We start from the raw sequence: 19,590 nt of genomic DNA, 5'->3' as shown, positions 1-19,590 counted from the left end.
AGACAGCTGATGCAATACTGACCTGAGGGACACCTGGACAGTCAAGGCCATCACCTGGGACAGGTGACACATTTTCCCACCTCTCCAAGTGCTTTTTGTTCATCCCAACCTCGTCATCCCTGAGGATGTGAGGGAACCATCACGTTAAACCCAGGACCTTAGGACATTTTACCTTTCTCAAAAACGTCAGTTTTTGAAGCTTTCAGCTCTTTCTGGTGATAATTGCCATTTTCCCACATAAATCCCTTCCCTGGGAGCTTTTCCTTCAGCTGGGTGAGCTTTGTGCCATGGATGAACAAGAAGCACCTGGGTGGACTTTGCCCTGTTTGCACACAACAAACACGGCTGAGCTGCTGCTATTTGCAACTCAGCAACCACTAATTTTTAGCCCAGAGATAAATCCTCGTTATCTGCCGAGATAAGGTGCTCCCTGTTTTGGAAGGCACCAGTTTCCACACTGGGAAATTCTCTTTGGCTGCAGCACCAGTGATGTCCACAGGCAGCTCTTCCCCACATCCCTGATCTTTGGGATGAGCCCAGGACAGGCAGCAGCTCCTGCTGTCACCCTTCTTGGGTGGCTTCAGGGCAGGAAATATCCCCTCTCCTCCCCCAGGGCCACCCCCAGCCTGGCGACCCCCCTGATCCCAGCATTGCTGCCTTGGGAATGTCCCTCCAGCAGGGTCAGTTGGGTTGAGGCTGTGGCTCAAATTAGGAATTAGGGATATACCTAATTCCCATTCCCTTCATGCAGGCTTGTGGCATTGGCATCAAAGAGTCAGGAATTTCTTCTCTTGGCATGACTGGATTTTGTTCTGGATATTTGATTTTATGCTACAGAAGGACATTTCTCTTCCTCTTCTGTGCTGTAAACTCAGTGTCCCTGTAAGAGCTCCCTGTGTCCCCTCAGGGCAGTGGGGCTGGATCTCCTTCCCAGCCAATGTCCCAAACAAACCTGGGCTGGATCTCCATCCCCAATGTCCCAGAACAAACCTGGGCTGGATCTCCATCCCAGCCAATGTCCCAGAACAAACCTGGGCTGGATCTCCATCCCAGCCAATGTCCCAAACAAACCTGGGCTGGATCTCCATCCCAACCAATGTCCCCAACACAAATCTGGGCTGGATCTCCATCCCCAATGTCCCAAACAAACCTGGGCTGGATCTCCATCCCAACCAATGTCCCCCAATAAACCTGGGCTGGATCTCCATCCCAGCCAATGTCCCAAACAAACCTGGGCTGGATCTCCATCCCAGCCAATGTCCCAAACAAACCTGGGCTGGATCTCCATCCCAGCCAATGTCCCAAACAAACCTGGGCTGGATCTCCATCCCAGCCAATGTCCCAAACAAACCTGGGCTGGATCTCCTTCCCAGCCAATGTCCCCAACACAAACCTAGGCTGGATCTCCATCCCAGCCAATGTCCCCAACACAAACCTGGGCTGGATCTCCCTCCCAGCCAATGTCCCCAGCACAAGCCCCCTCCATGGGCTCACTTCCCTCAGCAGTTCCCATGCAGATGCTCCAAGCTGCTCACACCTTCTGCTCTGCAGCACAAAGTCTTGGAGAAGCTGTCACAGCCCCTCTCCCACAGCACAGAGAGGACAAAGCTGTGGCTTCAGTGTCACCACAGAGTCCAAGAGGAGACCTGAGTTCATGCTGAGACCTGTCCTGTGCAGGGGGCACTGGCCATCCCAGGAAAACAAGGAAAAAGCACGTGGCCCTTCCAGCTTTGCCCCAGCCTGTCCTTCCAGGAAATTGAGTGTGCCCAGGCACGTGGGGATGGCGTTTGCCAAGTGACTCAGGCCAGCCTGGAACCCAGCAATAAATTCTCTTACAGCAATAACCCAGCTCCTGCCACTCACCCAGGGCTATTTCATCTTTCCAGGGAGTCAGCCCAGGTCCTCATTTCTCCACCCCCACGGGGCTTTTGTCCCCTGCAGGGATCAAAGCTGAACACCAGATTCCCACCCCACACATCCCACGGCAGCTCCTGCCCTCCCTGCCTCACTGGGCTGGGATAATTCCTGGAGGGAAGGCAGGTTTTAGGCTCAAAACCCAGCAAGGTTATGGGGTTGGGATGCTCCTGAGCATCAGGAGCACCACAGGATGCACCAGGGCTGCTGGGGCTGTGCTCAGGGCAGGGAGAAGGTGACAGCAGGGACTGAGCTGCCCAGTGCCCACAGAGCCCCCGAGCCCAGACCCTCTGGGGGTGTCCCAATGAGCCTGGGAACGTGGAAAAAGGGGACAGTGAAGGGACCCTGCTGTAAGTTTCCTAGCATGACAGTTTGGGATGGAGTGAGGAGCTCAGGAGAGTGCAGATGGAGGGGGAGGTGCAAGAAAATCTGTGTTGAGTCCAGACACAAAGGGAAACCCTCCCAGCTGGGAAGGAGAGGAGATGAAAGCTCTGGGCAGTGCCAGGAGAAAGAGGAGGGCCTGGCCTGGAGGAGGCAGCTGGGAGGGTGCCCCCACCCACCGGGTCCCAGCAGCTCCAGGGTCAGTGACTGGGGCACCACTGGGACCCCATCCATGGACCTTGACCCTGGGCTGCCAACAGCATCTCCAGGAGAGCCACCAGGAGAGCCACCTCACCAACCTGCTGTCCCAGCCAAGCCCTGAGCAGAGCCCTCAGCTCTGCCTCACCTGCTGGTTGTCTGAATAGGGAAAACAGGCAGCTCCACAGAGATGGTACCTGCTGGGGAGAGCTGTGCTCAGGTGGGGCAGCCACACAGCCCTGGGCATCCCCAGCAGCACTCTGGGCAGCCACACCACAGCCCAGCACAGCCCTGTGACACCACAGTCACACCCCTGAGCCATCCAAGGCCCACCACAACCAGCTGGCACTTCAGGTACCAAACACACCCTGAACAGCCTTTACAAAATATTTGCATCCCACACCAGAGCACTGCCCTTGCTGGGGAGGAGCAGCCCTGCCAAGCTGTGCACAGACCTGGAACAGCCTTTTGCTGCTGCTTTTGGTGTGTCCCCAGAGGGACCTGGAGCTGCAGGAGGTCACTGGTGTGTTTGGGCATTTCCCTGCTCAGAGCTTTGTGCCCTGCTGTGTTTAACAGCAACCACTGGCCTTGGGAACGGTCTCACTTTGGGCAAAACTCTGCTCCTACACCCAGACCTGGAGTCAGGAGCATCTGGCAGCTGCTCCATCATAAAAAACAGTTCAGACATTCATGGAATCAGATTTTCCCTTCTTTAGGCACACAGTAACAGGATTTTACACTCCTCAGCAAGGCGAGGGCTGCACGGCTCCACCGGTGCTGACAAACACGGCATGAACAAAAGCCAGCTACAAGAAATGATATTCTCCTTTTATTTACCTATGACCATGACAATGTAGGTTTGTTTCTAGCTGCAGAGATGCTTTGCACTGTAAACTGGGAGGCAGGCAGTGCACCCTGCCCTGCCAGGGCCAGCAGGAACCCCTGCTTCCCAACCACAGCATTGTTATCCAGAGTCAGGAGAGCGGCTGCTGCACAGAGTTGCTTTTCTGCTTTTCTCCATCACCAAACCCTCCGTCGTCAGGGCATCAGTAATTGATATTTACACCAGGCTCCCCCAGCGGCCCGCTGCCAGGGAATGGGTCTGGCACACAAAACCTGCTACCTTACAAAATCTACACACCTGCAAAAAGAAAAAGGCATCCACTCCGCCGGAGAACTCGGCCGCGACACACACAAATATTGCACTTGTAACTTGGGAACAGGGAGGACACGGGGCTTCCCTAGCACACAGCAACGTGTCCAGCTACAGGAGGGCAATAAATAAACCAGGGGTGAGGGCAGGAGGGGGTGCTTTGCACCCTCCAGCACAGGGCAAGGTCCCAGCTCTCTCTGCTCCCAGGGGGACCCAACCATGAGCCAAGGAAGCGCTGGGCTCCTGCCAGAGCTGCTCGGGGCAGCCAGGAGGCCCCAGGGCACAGGGAAGCACAGCAGCATCCTGGGGCTGCTCCAGTTCACAAGGCTTTAATCCAGGACCACATCTGTGTTGGTGCTGCTGTCCCCTCGCCAGAGCCCTGCACGAGATCCCCTCCTCCTCCTCCTCGCCGAGCTGGGCTCACTCTCCACCTTCCAGCAACACTCCTGGCTGGGGCAGGTGCTTCACAGTATCTTGTGGGAGCTTCCCTCCAGGCTAAATCCAGGCCAGGGCCACCCCGAAGGCGTCGTACCAGCCATGGTGGGGCTGCAGCAGTGCCAGCCTGCCCGGCCATGGTGCCCTCGGCCCCGGCTCGCTGCCTTCAGCTGCCCCCTGTCCGTACGGCCTGGGGCACGAGCAGCACAGCGACTCCCACCAGCTCCTGGGAAGGCCTCCACTGCCCAATTCCATGTAAACACACAGCTCCCAGCCTGCCCCGAGACAGTCCTTGGGCCTACAGCGGGGAGCTGCCCTTTTTCTGGTTGATTATGTCCAAGTAGAGGTCGGAGCGGAGGAAGCGGGGGTATGAGTCCTTCTCCATGAGCCCGTAAATCCTCTTCTGTGCCAGGTCAAAGCAGCTGCGGGTGATGTTCTGCAGGTTCTCCTTGGTGTGCTCCCGTGTGTAGGAGTCCAGGTTGACCTGTGGGCAGAGGAACCAGGGCTGGTGAGCAGCTCCCCAGGCAGGCACCGTGCCGGGAGCCGCACACCAGCGTGGGAGCCAGCCCTCACCTCCTTGCAGGACTGGATGGCAATGTACTCAGCGAAGATCTTCTTGGCCTTGGAGACCATCTTGGACTGGGATTTGATCTTCTTGAACTCCTCACAGGCCAGCCAGAACTCCAGGTTCTCCTCGCTGAACTCGGTGCGCAGGAAGGCCCTGAAGGCAGCGAGCCCATCTGTGGGAAACAGGGACGTGGTTCTACTCCTGCTCACAGACAGGGAACAGCCCCACAGGAGCCTCAGCCCCACAGGAGCCTCAGCTCTGGCACAGCTGCAGCCCAAAGCACCTCCCTGCACTGCCCAAAAAAGCCCCTTGTGCAAACAGGCAGCGATGGCACTGCCCGGGCAGCACAGCCCATCCAGGAGCTGAATCCACATCCCCAGCCTGGCTGCAGCACCCAGAGCCAGAAGGGAGGCTGGGCTGGAGTGGGGACAGGACCCCCTGGCCATCCCCTGGGCTGCATGTAGGATGGGGTGCCTGAGAAGGGCTGTCCTCCCATCTTCAGGATGTTCTAAAGCTGCTCCTGCTCCATGGTCCCTCTGCACAGCCCCAAACTGGGCACAGCCATGGATCCCTGTCCCCTCCTCCCCAAGCCCTCACCTGAAGCTCTCCCTGGCCCCTGCCCCCAAGATCCCCCCTGGGCCAGGCAGGAGCAGGAGGGGTGCAGACAAGGGAGAGGCTAATTTTGCTTTGTGCATCCCCAAACACCGGAAGGGATTAACAGAGGAAATCCCAGCTTTATCCAGGCACGTGTCTGGATATTCCCCTGGCAGCAAACACAAGTGTTAGGGATGGACACACGCTCACATTTGTGCAGCAGCAGCTTCTCCAGGGAGTCCCCCCACTTGAGCGCTTCCTCAGGAGCGGGCCTGTGGAGGAAGGACGGACGTTGGCAAAGCTCAGCAGCAAAAGCTGCTTTTGCTGCCTGCTAAACATTTCCAGTGGATTAAAAGCCAGGCTGTGAGCCCAGCACAGCTGCTCCCAGCTCCCAAATCAGCTCCTGCTAAATGTTTCCAGAGGATAAAGCCACACTGTGTGCCTGAGGGGCTGGCCCTGGCTCCCACCTTGTTACTGGACTGGCAGAGCAGCTGAAGGCAGAGCCAGGCTCTGCACCAGGCAGCACCACAGCAGCTCTGCCAAAAGGGAACTGCTGCCTTTAGGCTGGCAGGGAGAAAATCCACCCCCAGGGGGTGTGTGCAGGCAGCTGTGGCACTTGGGGTGTCTGAGGAAGAATTGAAGAAGCCCTGGGTGATGCAGAGCTGTGGAAAAGTGGGACTTCAGCTGCCCCATTCAAGCAGCCAGAGAAGCTGCCAGGAGCAAGAGCAGGGAGGGCTTGTCTCCAGCTGCTGGAGCATCTCCAGAGCAAAGTGGTTTTTCAAACCATCCTCTGGCCAGTTAAAGTTCCATAGACAGGCACTGGGAGAACGCTGCTGTCAGGTAAATTTCCAGCCCAAGCTGCTGCGGTGCCGCTGTGCAGGCAGCACCTCTCATCCTCCAGCAGGAGATTTTCAGCCAAAAAAAAAAATTTTAAATGCTCCTCTAGACACAAAAACTTTGTCCACAGCTTCCCGAAACGGGGTGAACACGGCCTCCCCGGAGGTGAGGAGCTCCAGACCACAGCTTGTCCCCAAGCCCGCACGGTCCCCATCCCCACGGTCCCCGAGCTCGCGCCGCCCGCTCGCAGCACCTACTTGAGCGATTTGAGCACTTTGTCCAGCTTGCCGGAGGGATTGGCTCCGGGGGACTCGTTCCGCCGCCGAAAAATCCCCAGGCGGTTCTTCATGTCCTTGGCTCTAGAGAGAAGAGCGAGCGTGAGCGGGCGGGCGAGGGGACCCCCGGCCCCCGGGTCCCTTCGCGCATCGCCCACCAGCACCTACTCCTTCATGGTGTGCCGGCGCTGCAGGCTGCCCGTGTGCGGCCGCTGCACCGCCAGCAGCATCTCCGCGTGGAACTCCAGCGGCTGCGGCTTGGACAGGTCGCGGAAGAAGGGCATGGCAGCGGGGACGGCAGCGGGGACAGCGGCGGGGACAGCGGCGGGGACGCTCTGCCGGCCGCCCGAGCCGCGCTCCTGCCGCAGCGGCCAGCGCGGACGGGAAGTGGGAGGGCTCAGCGCGGAGAGCTTTAAATGCGGCGTGGGGCGGCCCGGAGAGGGCGAGTGAGTGAGTAAAGGCTGTGTCAGCCCCGCCGCTGGCTGGGACGGCTCTGCCGTTGCTGGGGAAACTTGAGGAAAGGTGGAAAAATCAGCGCCGAGGCGGATAGTGGGGCCTTTCAAGAGACGGCGGGGAAAAATAATCACGGCGAGGATTTACGAGGGTTATTTATAGAGCGCAGGGAAGGCAGCGGGGCCGGCGGCGGGGCGGAGCGGGCTGAGGAGCAGAGCGGGGACGGCGCTGCCCCGTGTCCCCCCTGCGTGGGCACCCACACACGCAAACCCCACGGGTGTTCACACGTCTGCGGTGCCAGCCCGGGCGGGACACGGCCTGGGGACATTTCCCTAAAGGAGTGGCCGGGGTTGGCAGCGCAGGGCGCTGGGGCAAAGACACCCCACTCTGTCACCCGCGCACGGGTCCCCCCGCTCCAGCATCCCTGGGCAGACAGACTGAGGGACACACGGCCGTGGGGGTCGCGGTTGCCCCGGGGAGCTGCCAGTCACACAAAGCTGTGCGGATTTTTGGGAAGCGCCGTGGGAAAAGGAGCCCCCCCCACCACGGGCAGGGATGGGACGGGCGGTGCTGCCCCCGCGTGGCACCGCGCGGTCACTGCACCCCTACACCGCGGGCACCGGGACCAAACACCCCCAAAAACCCCAAAAATGCAGCAAGGACAAGTTCTAGCGCTTGGGCCTTGCTTCTCACTCCCTTTTCTGGGCGTCTTCTCCCAATGGCTCTGATCTGTCACTCATTAAAAAGTAAGTATATTGCTATCTTAATTACATGTGGCTGGAACGGTTATAACTCGAAAGAATTACAGCTTCCATCTGTGTTTTTAATTTCTTCCATTTAAAATACCTCTCCTCGATCTCATCATAAAGTGCACATAGACAGTGTTTCACTGCCTGTGGATGTAATGTATTTATCAAAACTTAAGAGCATCAGTCTTTTCTCAACACATGTGGACTCTGCTCTCTAAATCTGAAGCTCCTTATCCGACAACATCTCATCAGGCAAGCAGCTTCAGTTTTCACTTCTTGCTCTTTCTGATTCTGCAAATTTAACGTTACAGAATCTGCCATAGGTCGCACAGCAAGGATGCTCAGAGAAGCCACCTCTATCTGGCCAAGCCATGCCCAGGGACACGAGGGGGACAGGAGGGGTTCAGGGTACGGATGCACCACCCCACCCCAGGTGATGTTCTCCAGACCCACAGCTCTCTCCAAGTCCCAGGAGGGTAAAATAAAAGGTGCAACAACCCCAGGGCTCAGTCCAATGAGCCACAGAATGATTGTAGAGGGCAATCACTCCCCCTAGTCCCTGGTGCCATCCATACCCTCAAGGACACAGTTTCACTGCCTTCACACCCCCTGGGCTGTGGTCCCAGCAGGACGCACCTCCCGCTGCTGCCAGGCACCCGCTAACGTGGGAAATGCAGATCCAAACACGGAGCCTCACGCTCCAAACAGCGTCTGCCTCCCATCGCTGCGCCGTCAGCGCCGCCGGCAGCCGGGGACCCGCCAGCGCACGGGACCAGCCATGCACAGAGCCTGGAGCAGCAATGCCAGCAGTGCTCCCAGCCTAGCAGGGCAGCAGCTCCCAGCTGTTCCCAGCAGTGCTCCCAGCCTAGCAGGGCAGCAGCTCCCAGCTGTTCCCAGCAGTGCTCCCAGCCTAGCAGAGCAGCAGCTCCCAGTTGTTCCCAGCAGTGCTCCCAGTTTAGCAGGGCAGCAGCTCCCAGTTGTTCCCAGCAGTGCTCCCAGTTTAGCAGGGCAGCAGTGGGCACCTGGCGGGGCTGGCAGAGCTCTGAACACCCCTTGTGTGACACACGAGGGTCGCCCCCAGAGCACAGCCCTTGACACCAGGCCAGCTGGAACACACCAGGCAGGTGATCCTGGCTCCTGGGTGGATTTCCCAGCTGGAACACACCAGGCAAACACCTCCTAAGGAAGCTCCCCAACTTCCACATGCTGCTCCTCTTGCACACTCTTGCACAGAAGGAGTGGCACCGACCCAGGCTGCGACAGCCACGGGCAGGCACAGCCCCCAGCTGCAGCCACACTGCACAATAAATGCCCCAGCAAAAATAATTCCACAAAATAATTGCTGATTTCACTGCGGAGTTGCCTCTATAAATGGATCTGCCCCAGCACCCCAGCATGACCCCGAGGCCCAGCACCATCACCCCGCGCTGCTTCCAAACCATGCCCAGGGCAGCACATCCCCCTTCCTCGCGGGATGCTGGCTGTCCTACCTTTCCAGGTATTTTTCCGAAAAGTCCACCATGGCGGTACATGGAGACCGGCAGCGTGTGCCGGGCGAGGAGCGAGTGCGGCCCCGCGGCCCCCGCCCCATAAATAGTCCCGGGGCCGGCTGGGACGGGGCGGCGCAGCCAATGGCGCTGCCAAGGCTCCCCGGAGCATCCCCCGAGCATCCCCCGCCGCTCAAGGTGAGCGGAGCCCTCTCCGCAACCGCCCCTGACCCGGGGGGGCCCAGCCTCCCCCGCCAGCCCCGCTCCCCACGCGGCCGGGGGGACGTCCCTGCTCCAAGGGCTTCGTTTTCATTTCCAGTGCTGGGGAGGGAAATAATAAAAAGAGCTAAAAATAGGCGGCAGCGATGCGGCAGCGCGGGCCGACAGTGCCGCTCGCTGGCACAGCGGCGAGGCCGGGCAGCTGCGTGCGCAGCCCCCTCGCACCCTGGGCCGCTCCAAGCACGTGTGGCTGCTCCGTTTGCCCGGCACAGGGTGCAGGTGATGTGAGCAGGGAGCAGGGCACAGGCACACGTGGCGCAGGGCACGGGGCACAGGCCCGGGGCACCCCCGGCACCGGCCGGACCCGCGTTCCGAGGAGTTCGCTCCGCACACCCTCACTCGTGCGCCTGCCCCCCTCAGCTGCAGCTGTGTTTGAGGACAGCAAAGGCCACGGCTGCCTTGTCCTTGCTCGCACCCACTTTTTGGCACCCCAAAGCCTTACCGGGAGCAGCAGAGAGCTGCCGGTGTCCCTGGGGGTCCCCGCGGTCCCCGCTCCCACCGCGCTGCCGCAGATGTGCCGCGAGGGCTGAGCCTGACCCTCCCCATTCCACCTCCCCATTCCTCCTCCCGGCATGGGGCCAGCGAGAAGGAGGCCCCCAGCTCAGATTTCAGCGCTTCCATGTCCTCTCCCTGAACCCGGGCACGCTGTTTTTCCTCAGAGCAGGGGTCTTCACCCTGCCCGGGCTCGGTGGGAGGGGGCGCTCCCAGCTGGGCTGGGCAGTGCCCCCAGCACACCCCGCACCCTCCCTGAAACAATTCCCTTTGAAGTGAGACCCCAGTTTGTGGCTTTGCTGCTGGAAAAAGTCAAGGGAAGACAGGGATCCTGAGGACTCCAGCAGGGCTAGGCCGAGGTGTCTGACCCCACAAACAGCCCTGGCACCCCCTGATGCCACCCCCAGTGTGACACTTACAGGCTCTTGCTGCGTTTCTTGCGGGAGGTCTCGTCCCCTTCGTCACAGCTGCACTCAGGGTCTGCTCCACTCAGCTGGGGAGAACAGAAGAACAGTGTCTGTCATCACACCAGGACGTGCCCACGGTGTCACTCTGTGTCACAAGCCAGCAGGGCCAGCATGCCCACATCCCCACAGCACACAGCCCAGACCCACAGCACCCACAGGGCCCCTTCCTCAGGATGGCAGTGACATGGGACAAGCTCCTGACACAGGAACCTCCCTGCCCTCACTCATCCTCTGCCAATTCAGCCCATGGTGCTCCTGGAGCATCCAAAGAGACCCCAGGGCTGCTGGCCAAGGTACCCTCCAGGTTCAAGTTGCTGACAGTGGAACCTCCTACAGGGAGGGCATTCACATCTCCACTCCTGATGCTCCTACTCCTGCTGCTGAATGGGCACAGGGATCCTGCCACTGCCCACAGAGCCCCCCAGAACCAGGCTGGGCACCCAAAATCAGTCAGGAGTTCCCAGCAGTCCCCAGGCAGGAGAAATCAGAGCAATTCACTTATAATTGAATCATATCACTGCAGTTTACAAGTGTCCTCTCTGACTGCTGCTCCAGGGCAGCCTGGACAAACCAAGGGGATCTGGGATGTGCCATGAGCTCAGGGCAGCAGCAGCACAGCTACAAAGCCTGCACCAGGCAGGGAGACCCACGGGATCACCATGGCCAGGGCCTTTAGCATTCCATCCATCCCTGCACGCTGCAGATGCTCACAGCCAGCCCCACATCCCAACCCCCAGGGGAACCATGCTGGGGCAACTGGGATGTACTGGGAGTGTCTGTAACCATACTGGAGGGGACAACACTGGGAACAGCTGGGACCATATTGGGGGCAACTTGGAGCAACTGGGAATGACTGTGTCTATACTGGGGGCCACTGAGATCATACTGGCAGTGAGAGGGACTGTACTAGGGGTGACTGGGTGCAACTGGGATCATACTGGGTGGAACTGGGATGACACTGAGGGGGACTGGGATCATACAGGGAGTGACCAGGAGCATGCTGAGGGCAGTTTGGACCATGTTGGGGAAAACTGGGATGTACTGGGAGCAATTGGAACTGCACTGATGGTGACTCTGAGTAGCTGTGAGCAACTGGAATCATGCTGGAAGCATCTAGGAGGAAGTGGGAGTGACTGGGAGCATGCTGGGGGTGACTGGGATATACTGAGTGAGACTGGGGGTCACTGGGATCATACTGGGAGTGACTGGAACCAGGGCAATGGCCTGGGCTGGGTGATGTGGGGCCTCAGGGAACGCAGGGAGCACTGTGACTCTGCAGGGCCTGATGGAACCAAGGGGACATTGTGACACTCGGGGCCCGCCTTGGCCGTGGGGTGTTTCAGAAGCCCCGGGGCCCCCGGAGCTGCCGGGCGCTTTCCAGGATCATCCCCCGCGGCCGGGCCGTGGGAACCCTGCTCTCAGCCCCGCAGCCCCGGGCCCGGGGTTCCGGACATTTCCTTCCATTCTGCGCTCGGCTTTCCGGAGTTTATCGGGCCCGAACAATGCGGCCCCCGCCGCTCCGGCCCCGGCAGACGGGCTGGCCGCGCCTTCCTGCCATTGTCCGGGCAGGCTCCGGGCTCGGGGACAAAAGGCAGCGGCAGAGCTCTCCCGAGGAGCCCCAGGCTCCCCACCGTGCCCGATAAAACATCCAGCTCCAAACCCTGCCGCGGGAAGGGGGGACGGGGAGGCACACCGGGCACGATGGTGTTAAAAGAGGCTGTGGGATGAGCCCCTCTGGAACACTCCCAGATGGGAAAATAACCAAGGTTGATGCATGTGATGGCCCTGCAGCGAGGCCCTGCAGCTTGACAGCTTGGTGGGGAATTCCCTGTGGGAATTGTGCATCAGCGTCCTGCTCCAAAAAGCTGGGAGGTTTCATTGAACTATTTAAGGGCACAGACCAATGAAAGTGCTCCCAAAGTGTAGGCAGGGGCTACAATCCCACAGTGGCTCTGCCCCGTGTCTGACTTCCCTGACTGCTGCACTCCCTCCACAGGCAGCTGGAGAGGCAGGGCAAGGGGAACAGTGGGAGCACAGCAGGAATGGGGCAGTGGGGACGGGACAGTGGGAATGGGGAATGGGAACAGGGAAATGGGAATGGGGCAGTGGGAACAGGGCAGTGGGAACAGGGGAATGGGAATGGGATGATGGGAGCAGGGCAATGGGAGCAGAGCAGTGAGAATGGGGCAGTGGGAATAAGGCAATGGGAGCAGGACAGAAGAAACAGGCAGGGGTGCCCAGAAGAACACATGGGCAAGGATTTAGGCTCCAGGCAGCCAGAGCTGCTGCAAACCTGGAATTGGGAGCTGCAGCCACCACACTGCCCTCTCCACCGGCACAGGCTGCCATTCCCTGCCCCAAAAATCCCAGTCTAACGTGCACCAGAACAGTTTAACCCAGGAGGAGCTCCGTTCACCTCCCGGGAAAACATCATCCCCCCAGGTGAGAGCAGGAAGAGCCCTGGCGGCTCCCCGGGGCAGGGCGAGCAGGACCAGGGGGCCCAGCAGGGACACAGAGCCCACCCAGCTCGGGCAGCGCTGCGGGGATGCAGGGATGCAGGGTTTCAGGGCTGCAGGGTTGCAGGGATGCAGGGTTTCAGGGCGGCAGGGATGCAGGCTCGGGGCTGTAGGGTTTCAGGGCTGCAGGGTTGCAGGGATGCAGGGTTTCAGGGCTGCAGGGTTGCAGGGCTGCAGGACTGCAGGGTTTCAGGGCTGCAGGGATGCAGGCTCGGGGCTGCAGGGTTTCAGGGCTGCAGGGTTTCAGGGCTGCAGGCTCGGGGCTGCACACACAGCGGCACTGTGAGCTCTCCTTCAGGCCACCGCTCACGGGACGCTCCCAGCCGGCGCTGTCGCTGTCACCGCCTCCCTCGCACGTGTGACAGGCAGCGACCGCGTCCCTGACACAAGGGTGGCTTTTCTTTGTCGGGGATAGGGCGGGTCTGGACCCCCCATCTCCTCTCGCACACAATTGTTGGCCTCAGTCTCCAGGAGAGTTTGACTCCCCTGCAGACAACAGCCCCATCCCAGCAGTCTGTAACCCTGAGAAGGGCTCTCACCAGCTGGTCAGGGACTCTGAGCCCAAAAATTCCTCCAGGAAACAGCATCAGGGCAGCTTTTCAAGCAGCATGGCAGGAAAAGGGTTAACCCAGCATGGGTTTAACCCCAGGGTCTGCAGCAGCCTCTCCTTGCCAAGGAGCCATTGCTCTGGAGCAGAATGTGGCTCTGCAAGGGGCTCCCAAGCAGCAGGACATGGTTCTGAGCTGTGAAAGGAGGTCCTGAGCTGGGAGCACACCCTGAACTCTGTGCTGAGCACCAGAGCCCTGAGCAGCACCCAGAGCTGAGGATGGGGCAGAGCAGGGTTTGGGGCCAGGGGTCACTTTCAGCACCTTGCCAGTGCCACCTGGGGAGGATGGGGACAGCAGGGCTTCCCATGAATGATTCCTGCACCATGCAGCCAGGGCCAGCTCTGCTCTGGGGGCTCAGGAGCACCCCAGACCCCCAGATTGCACAGGCCAGTCCTGGGCAGAGCTGCCTCAGCACAGCCTCTGCTGCTCCTCCCACAGCACAGGTGGGGTCACACATCTCTGCTGAGCACAGCTTCTCCAGGAGATGGACCCCACAGCGGCCAAAGCCCTGCAGAAGGTGGGTGGGGCAGAGGGTCACACTGCTCCTGCACCCCCTGCACACTGGGGACTGTCACCAGGGACTCTCCCCATGCTGCTGGGAGCAGCCCTGTGCATTCCCAGATCCCCAGGGGCACCTCTGCCACCAGCAGTCCCAGCAGACAGCGCTGCCCAGGCCATGGGTGCAGCGGTGGCAGTGCCACCCACGGCCCCAGCCCGCTGCTCTGGGTGCCATGCCCCGGCTGCTGGCACCTCCAGAGCTGGTGCCAGGGGCAGGGACCCTCCTGAGTGCCCAGAAGGGAGCTTTGCCATACTCATGGAGACAGGGGCCACATGGCAGGACACCTCCAGCCAGGAGCTGTCCCAGCTCACGGCCAGCCGAGGCTCTCGTACCTTCCTGTGGCCCGAGAAGAGCAGCGTCAGCTGGTGGATGGAGCCGCCGTTCTTGACCAGCTCCTTCTTGAGGGTCCTGGGGGAGGGCAGAGCCCAGCGTGCGGCGGTGCCCTGGCTGTCGGGGCAGTGCAGGGTGGTGTCGGAGGTGAAGCAGTGGCCCTTGGTCTCCTGCAGGAGGCTGCCCTCGCTGTGCGTGCGGCGCCGCAGCGAGCCCTGCACGCTCAGGGTGTAGCCGGCCTGCCCGCCCGTCTCGATCATGCTGCTGCGCTTCAGCTCGTTCCTCTCCAGGTACTGCTCGTCGCTGTCCTCCTCCTCCTCCTCCTCCTCCTCATCCTCCTCGTCCTCATCTTCCTCCTCATCCTCCTCCTCGTCCTCGCCGTCCGTGCCCGCGGCGCTCTGGCTGAAGGTGCTGTCCAGCCGCAGCTCGGGGATGACAAAGGCGGGCAGGGAGCTGGGCTGCTCCTCTCCCTTTGCCGTGGCCACCGGCTGCTTTTCCGCCGGGAGAGGAGCCTGGGTGGCCCCCAGAGCGTCCCAGGGCTCGGCCAGAGCCGCTGCCTTGGCAGCCAGAGGGGCATCACCCACTGCTGCCTTCCCATCCTCCGAGGGCATCTGCCCCGGCTTCTCGGCGTCCGTCTCCAGCATCTGCCAGAGGAGAAGATGGAGAAGGATGAAAGCAGAAGCACCCCAGATCTCTCTGGCACCTTCCTGAGGAGCCTTTCACCTCCTCACACCCCCCCTACAATGCTGGCACCGATTTGTACAATGCTAACAGTGCTCTGGTGGGGTGGGGTGGCATCGTCCCCATGTCCCCAGGTGGTGCCAAGTCACCCATTGCTGTCCTGCTCCTGAGCCCTGGAACACCAGGTCCCCCGGCTGGCAGGAGCAGGATGGTGGCACTCAGCTCCCGGCAGCACCGGGGGGTTCTGAGGAGTCCCAGGGTGCCGCTGGGCTCCAGCCACAGAGGCAGAGCCGTGGCAGCATCCTCACCCCGATGGCTGCTGGAGCTGCTGCCCTGCAGGGATCCCCCAGGGGCTGCAGAGAAACCCGGCAGCTCCTCGGCAGCTCTGCCCCCTCCTGCACCGCGTTATCATCAACGGCCGAAGGGAAGCGCCGGGCTCTGCCCATCCCTGCCTTGCCCCAGCTCAGCCCGAGGCTCTGGGCTACAAAACCACAGCCACTCCAGCCAGCCCCTGCCGGGGGTTTTGCCTTTGGGGCTGGTTTTTCCAGGTCTCTTTGCCTGTTGGGGAAGGCCTGAGCAAGCTCTGTCCTTTCAAAGGGAAAAGTCCGAGGGAAAGAACCTCCAAGGTTGGTTTTGTGAGCAGGGGGAGGCTCTGATGAGCCCTCCCTTGCCAGAGCAGAGAGTCCTGTGTGATTTTTGTGTCTAAGCCAAAGGGGCAAAACCAGCCCAGCAGGGAAAAAAAGACCAAAGGAGAGAAAATCCTCTCTTTAAGAAGCAATTCCCTCCTACACAGGTCCTGGGGCAGGGACTTCCACAGGACCATCCCCAGCTAACAAGTCACCCAGAAAAAGTCACTGAATCCCCAGCTGAGATCCAAGCATTTTCACAAACCCAGTGACACCAGAAAGTTGGAGTTAACAAAGACACCCCTTACTTCAGCTTCAAAAGGGGCAGCAGCCCCAGGAGTCAGCCCATCCAGCCTCACATCCCTTTGGGAAGAGGCACACACAGAGTGGACAGAGGTTCCATCCCCATGGAGGTTCCAGCCTGTGACAGCACCCCTGGGAGAGCCACCCTGCAGGGGACACCCCTCATTCCCCAGAGCACAGAGGGGATATCCTGGACATCCCCAGGCAGCTGTGTGCAGATGTTGGGCTGCAGAAGCTGCTGGCACCTCCAGGAAACACCCCGGGGGGATGAGGGGGGTGTGAGCCCCCTGTGCACAGAGGGGACAGCACAGACACCACCCAGCAGCACCTGCCTGAGCTCAGGGGGCAAAGAGCTGGGTGGGTTTCCAGGAAGATGCTGGAGCCCACACGTGTCCAGCTGTGCCTTGTCCTGGTTTATCACACCCAAAGGGTCCCTGTGTCACCTGTAGCACAGAGAGCAGCAGCTCTGTCCCAACCAGCCTGGCTCACCCCAGCAGCAACTCAGCATCACCTGAACTCCCCCAGTGAGTCAGAACACAAATTCAGAGACCACATTGTGCTTGGTCCCTTCATGGCATCGCTCTGTCCATGAAACAGCTGGATTTGGTGTCAGGCACAAAGCAAATGCTCCCTCACCCCACCCTTGGGGTGAAATTACACATTAATTCCTTTAAGAAGGGAATGTTCCCAGCCCTGCCCTGCCAGGCTGCCCATTTGCACCAGAGCTGCCTCAATGATGCTGCTGATGTTTTATTTGTCTTGCAATCACTGTCATCATTATCTCATGAAATAATTAGAGGAAAAACCCACACAGCCCTGGAGTGAGTCCCCACAAAGCCCTCCCCCAGCCCTGCCTATCTGCCCAGTCCTGCTCACAGTGCTGGGTGCCTGCATCTGATAAGGTCCTAGAAGGAAATGAACAGGCTCCTTTAAAATGAGAGACATTTGGGGATTAAATTAAATCCTTGCACTAATTCAATCAGAGCCTCTGCTGCTCTTCTCTGGCATGGAGGGGATGAGCAGCAGCCTCACCATGAGCCGGGGTCGGTTCCATCTCGGGCTGAGAGCATCACCAGGGCTGTGAAATGATCTCTGCACAGGGCTGAGCTCTGCTCAGCATCACCTGGGCTGGGGAGAGGCAGCAATGCCATCACTGCCAGCCCACAGACCTGCTCCTGGCTGGGACTTCATCAGCACCAGGGACTTCATCAGCCAAGGCCACCTTGCTGCCCAAATCTGATTGGGACCTCAAGGATGGGGATGTGACCAGGTTTCACAGGCTCACAGGATGGTTTGGGTTGGAAGGCACCTAAAGCCCATCTTATCCCACCCCCTTCCATGGGGTTCACTATCCCAGGCTGTTCCAAGCCCCATCCAGCCTGGCCTTGGGCACTGCCAGGGACCCAGGGGCAGCCACAGCTGCTCTGGGCACCTGTGCCAGGAATTCCTTCCAAGTATCCCACCTAACCCTGCCCTCTGGCAGTGGGAGCCATTCCCTGTGTCCTGTCACTCCAGGCCCTTGTCCAAATTCCCTCCCCAGTTCTCTTGGATCTCCTTTAGGCCCTGGCAGGGGCTCTGAGCTCTCCCTGGAGCCATTGAGCAGCTTTTCCAGTACCTGAGGGGGGCTGACACCTTCTCACCACCTCCTGTGGCCAAGGGGCTGCTGGAGGAGGCAGCAGTGGAGGCAGTGCTGGTGCTGTCTGAGGGAGCTGCTGTCCTTCCACATCACAGACTCTCCCAAAACATCCCCTGCTCTCACTGCAGCAGCAGCAGCAGCTCAGGAGCCAGCACCAACATCTGGATTTCTCCATTCCCAATGCCTTGGTCTCACTGCTCTCAGCATCTGGGTGTCCCTGACCTCCACGTGCAGATTTCCCTTTTTTCACCACCTGCATCTTCCCCTGCACCCAACAAAGTGGTTTTGCCATTCCCAGCCTCTGGGTTTCCCTGTCTGCATCAGGGCAGGTCCAGGGGCTGAGGGGATTTACTCCATCCTCCCTGGAGGATCTCACACTTCACTCTTCCAGTTTCTGTCTCAGACTGAGAGGCCAAGGCAGCATTTCCTGAGAAGGGGAAGAGAAAGCAGAAGCAAGAGCTGCCTCCAAAGCCCAGCATGGCTCTCTGGGGTCATTTTAGGGAAGGAGGATGATAGGTCTGAGACCAGAGCAACGGCAAGAGAGTTCCTGAGAATGATCTCCTCATTGAGCAAATATCAACACACTCCAAAAAAAAGCCAACACTGCCCTGCCTGCTCCAACATCCTCAAACCTTGTACCTGTTACCCACTCCCTGGGTTCTCTTTGCCATCAAGGATCACTCACTATCTCAAAAATTAGGTTTTTTTTCAAGTTTTTAAAGTTTTATTGAAACCAAGGCAGGGCAGAAGAACTGCAAAGCCTCTGCTCCTTGGTCTGTACCTCGAGCAGGTTTTTCTGAGCTGCTGCTCACATCCAGGACAGTTCCAGCTCACCAGCAGAGAAAACTTCAACGAGTGCCAGCACAACCTTGACTTCTGTAGCATTTCTTTTAATAATGTGGCCTTGCTGGTGGCCCACAGCTGGGGCTTCCAGCTGGGAAAACCCCAGCCATGGAGACAGCACACTGAGAGCTGGAGCCTGCCCTGCCCTTGTCCTGATGCTGCTGCCAGCTCTCCCACTGCCAGAAGTGCTGGCACAGGTGGCATTCCCTGGAATCCCCAGCAAGGAAAGATCAGGGATTTTTTTTTTTTTTTTATGCTCTCAGCTTCTCATTTCAAAGCCTCTGCTCCTCTCAGTCATGGAGCCACTGTGGCTCAAGGAATGCCTGGCCACAGGGATATTTAATTGAGTTTAATTGAGCCTTTCCTGGCTCCTGATGGGGATGCTCAGGTTTTCTCTTTCTTTTGTGGTGATGCTGAGGAAGAGGAGGCAAAACACAGCTCAGAGAGCTGCACCCAAGTACCTCCTCAGCCAAAACCAGGGATTGGGAAAAGCAGGGAAGTCCCTGCAGGCTGTTGGACATGGATGTGAGCAGGAAAGCAAGGGATGTGCTGCTCCAGCTGTGCTCTCACCCAGGAGGGTGAATGGACCTCCTGGGACACTGCAGGAGGAGCCAATCTTGTGGCTGTCCCCAACCATGGCAGCTCCATCCTCCCTGTGTCCCTCTCTGTCTCCTGCTGCCCTTCAAAGACCTTTGCTCTGAGATGCCTCACCTGTCCCCAAAAGCATTTAACTCCATGGGAATGAGACCAAGGTTATTCTGGGAGAGATGCAGACAGCAGTGGGTTCCCTGTGCTAGAGGCAATATCCCACCCCAGCTGGATTGCAGCTGATGCAAAAAAGAGCACCCACATCATCCAGGGAAACATTAATCTTCCAAAAGTAGATCTTTCCTAAAGCAGAAGGAAAATATTTTACAATTTGGGTTCTTAGCATGGGACAACCTGTGCCCAGATCCCCCAGATTGGAAACTTCTGTGAAAGGCTGTTGAGCACCTCAGGATTTATAAGTGACTTCTAAGAGCCAAGGAAGCTCACAGCTACAGGGAACAGCATCTAAAGCACAGCACGGGGCTGAGGGGAAGAAAGCAAAGCCTGAAATGCAAAGCAGAACTACCAAAACCTGAGAAAATCTTCGTGGGAGTCCCTGTGAAAGTGCTCACAAGGAGCATTCCCCAAGCTCTGCTCCTCACCCTCTGCGAGGCCGGC

At 59.2% G+C, this 19,590-nt stretch overlaps 1 protein-coding gene across 6 annotated transcripts in view; it reads right to left on the bottom strand.

The window, feature by feature from the left end:
* Positions 1-3,300: 3,300 nt before the first annotated feature.
* RGS3 (regulator of G protein signaling 3) overlaps positions 3,301-19,590 on the bottom strand; it is a 74,824-nt gene continuing 58,534 nt past the window's right edge. For 3 of the 6 annotated variants that reach the window (XM_071453797.1, XM_071453798.1, XM_071453799.1), the window contains 6 exons: positions 14,298-14,939; positions 10,235-10,308; positions 6,338-6,439; positions 5,454-5,515; positions 4,655-4,821; positions 3,301-4,565 (listed from right to left, as the gene is read on the bottom strand). In XM_071453797.1, the coding sequence (XP_071309898.1) occupies positions 4,380-4,565; positions 4,655-4,821; positions 5,454-5,515; positions 6,338-6,439; positions 10,235-10,308; positions 14,298-14,939 (1,233 nt within the window). In that variant the 3' untranslated portion in view covers positions 3,301-4,379. Of the gene's footprint in view, positions 4,566-4,654; positions 4,822-5,453; positions 5,516-6,337; positions 6,440-6,523; positions 6,912-9,047; positions 9,460-10,234; positions 10,309-14,297; positions 14,940-19,590 lie in introns of those variants that run through there. The other 3 variants (XM_071453800.1, XM_071453801.1, XM_071453802.1) reach the window with 3 other exon arrangements.

This window comes from Agelaius tricolor, unplaced genomic scaffold (genome assembly GCF_023055355.1).
Source record: "Agelaius tricolor isolate 1412-34295 unplaced genomic scaffold, bAgeTri1.0.p SCAF_37, whole genome shotgun sequence".
Taxonomy (NCBI): domain Eukaryota; kingdom Metazoa; phylum Chordata; class Aves; order Passeriformes; family Icteridae; genus Agelaius; species Agelaius tricolor.
Note: the sequence above shows the minus strand (reverse complement) of the source record. Positions and strands in the feature narration are given on the sequence as shown.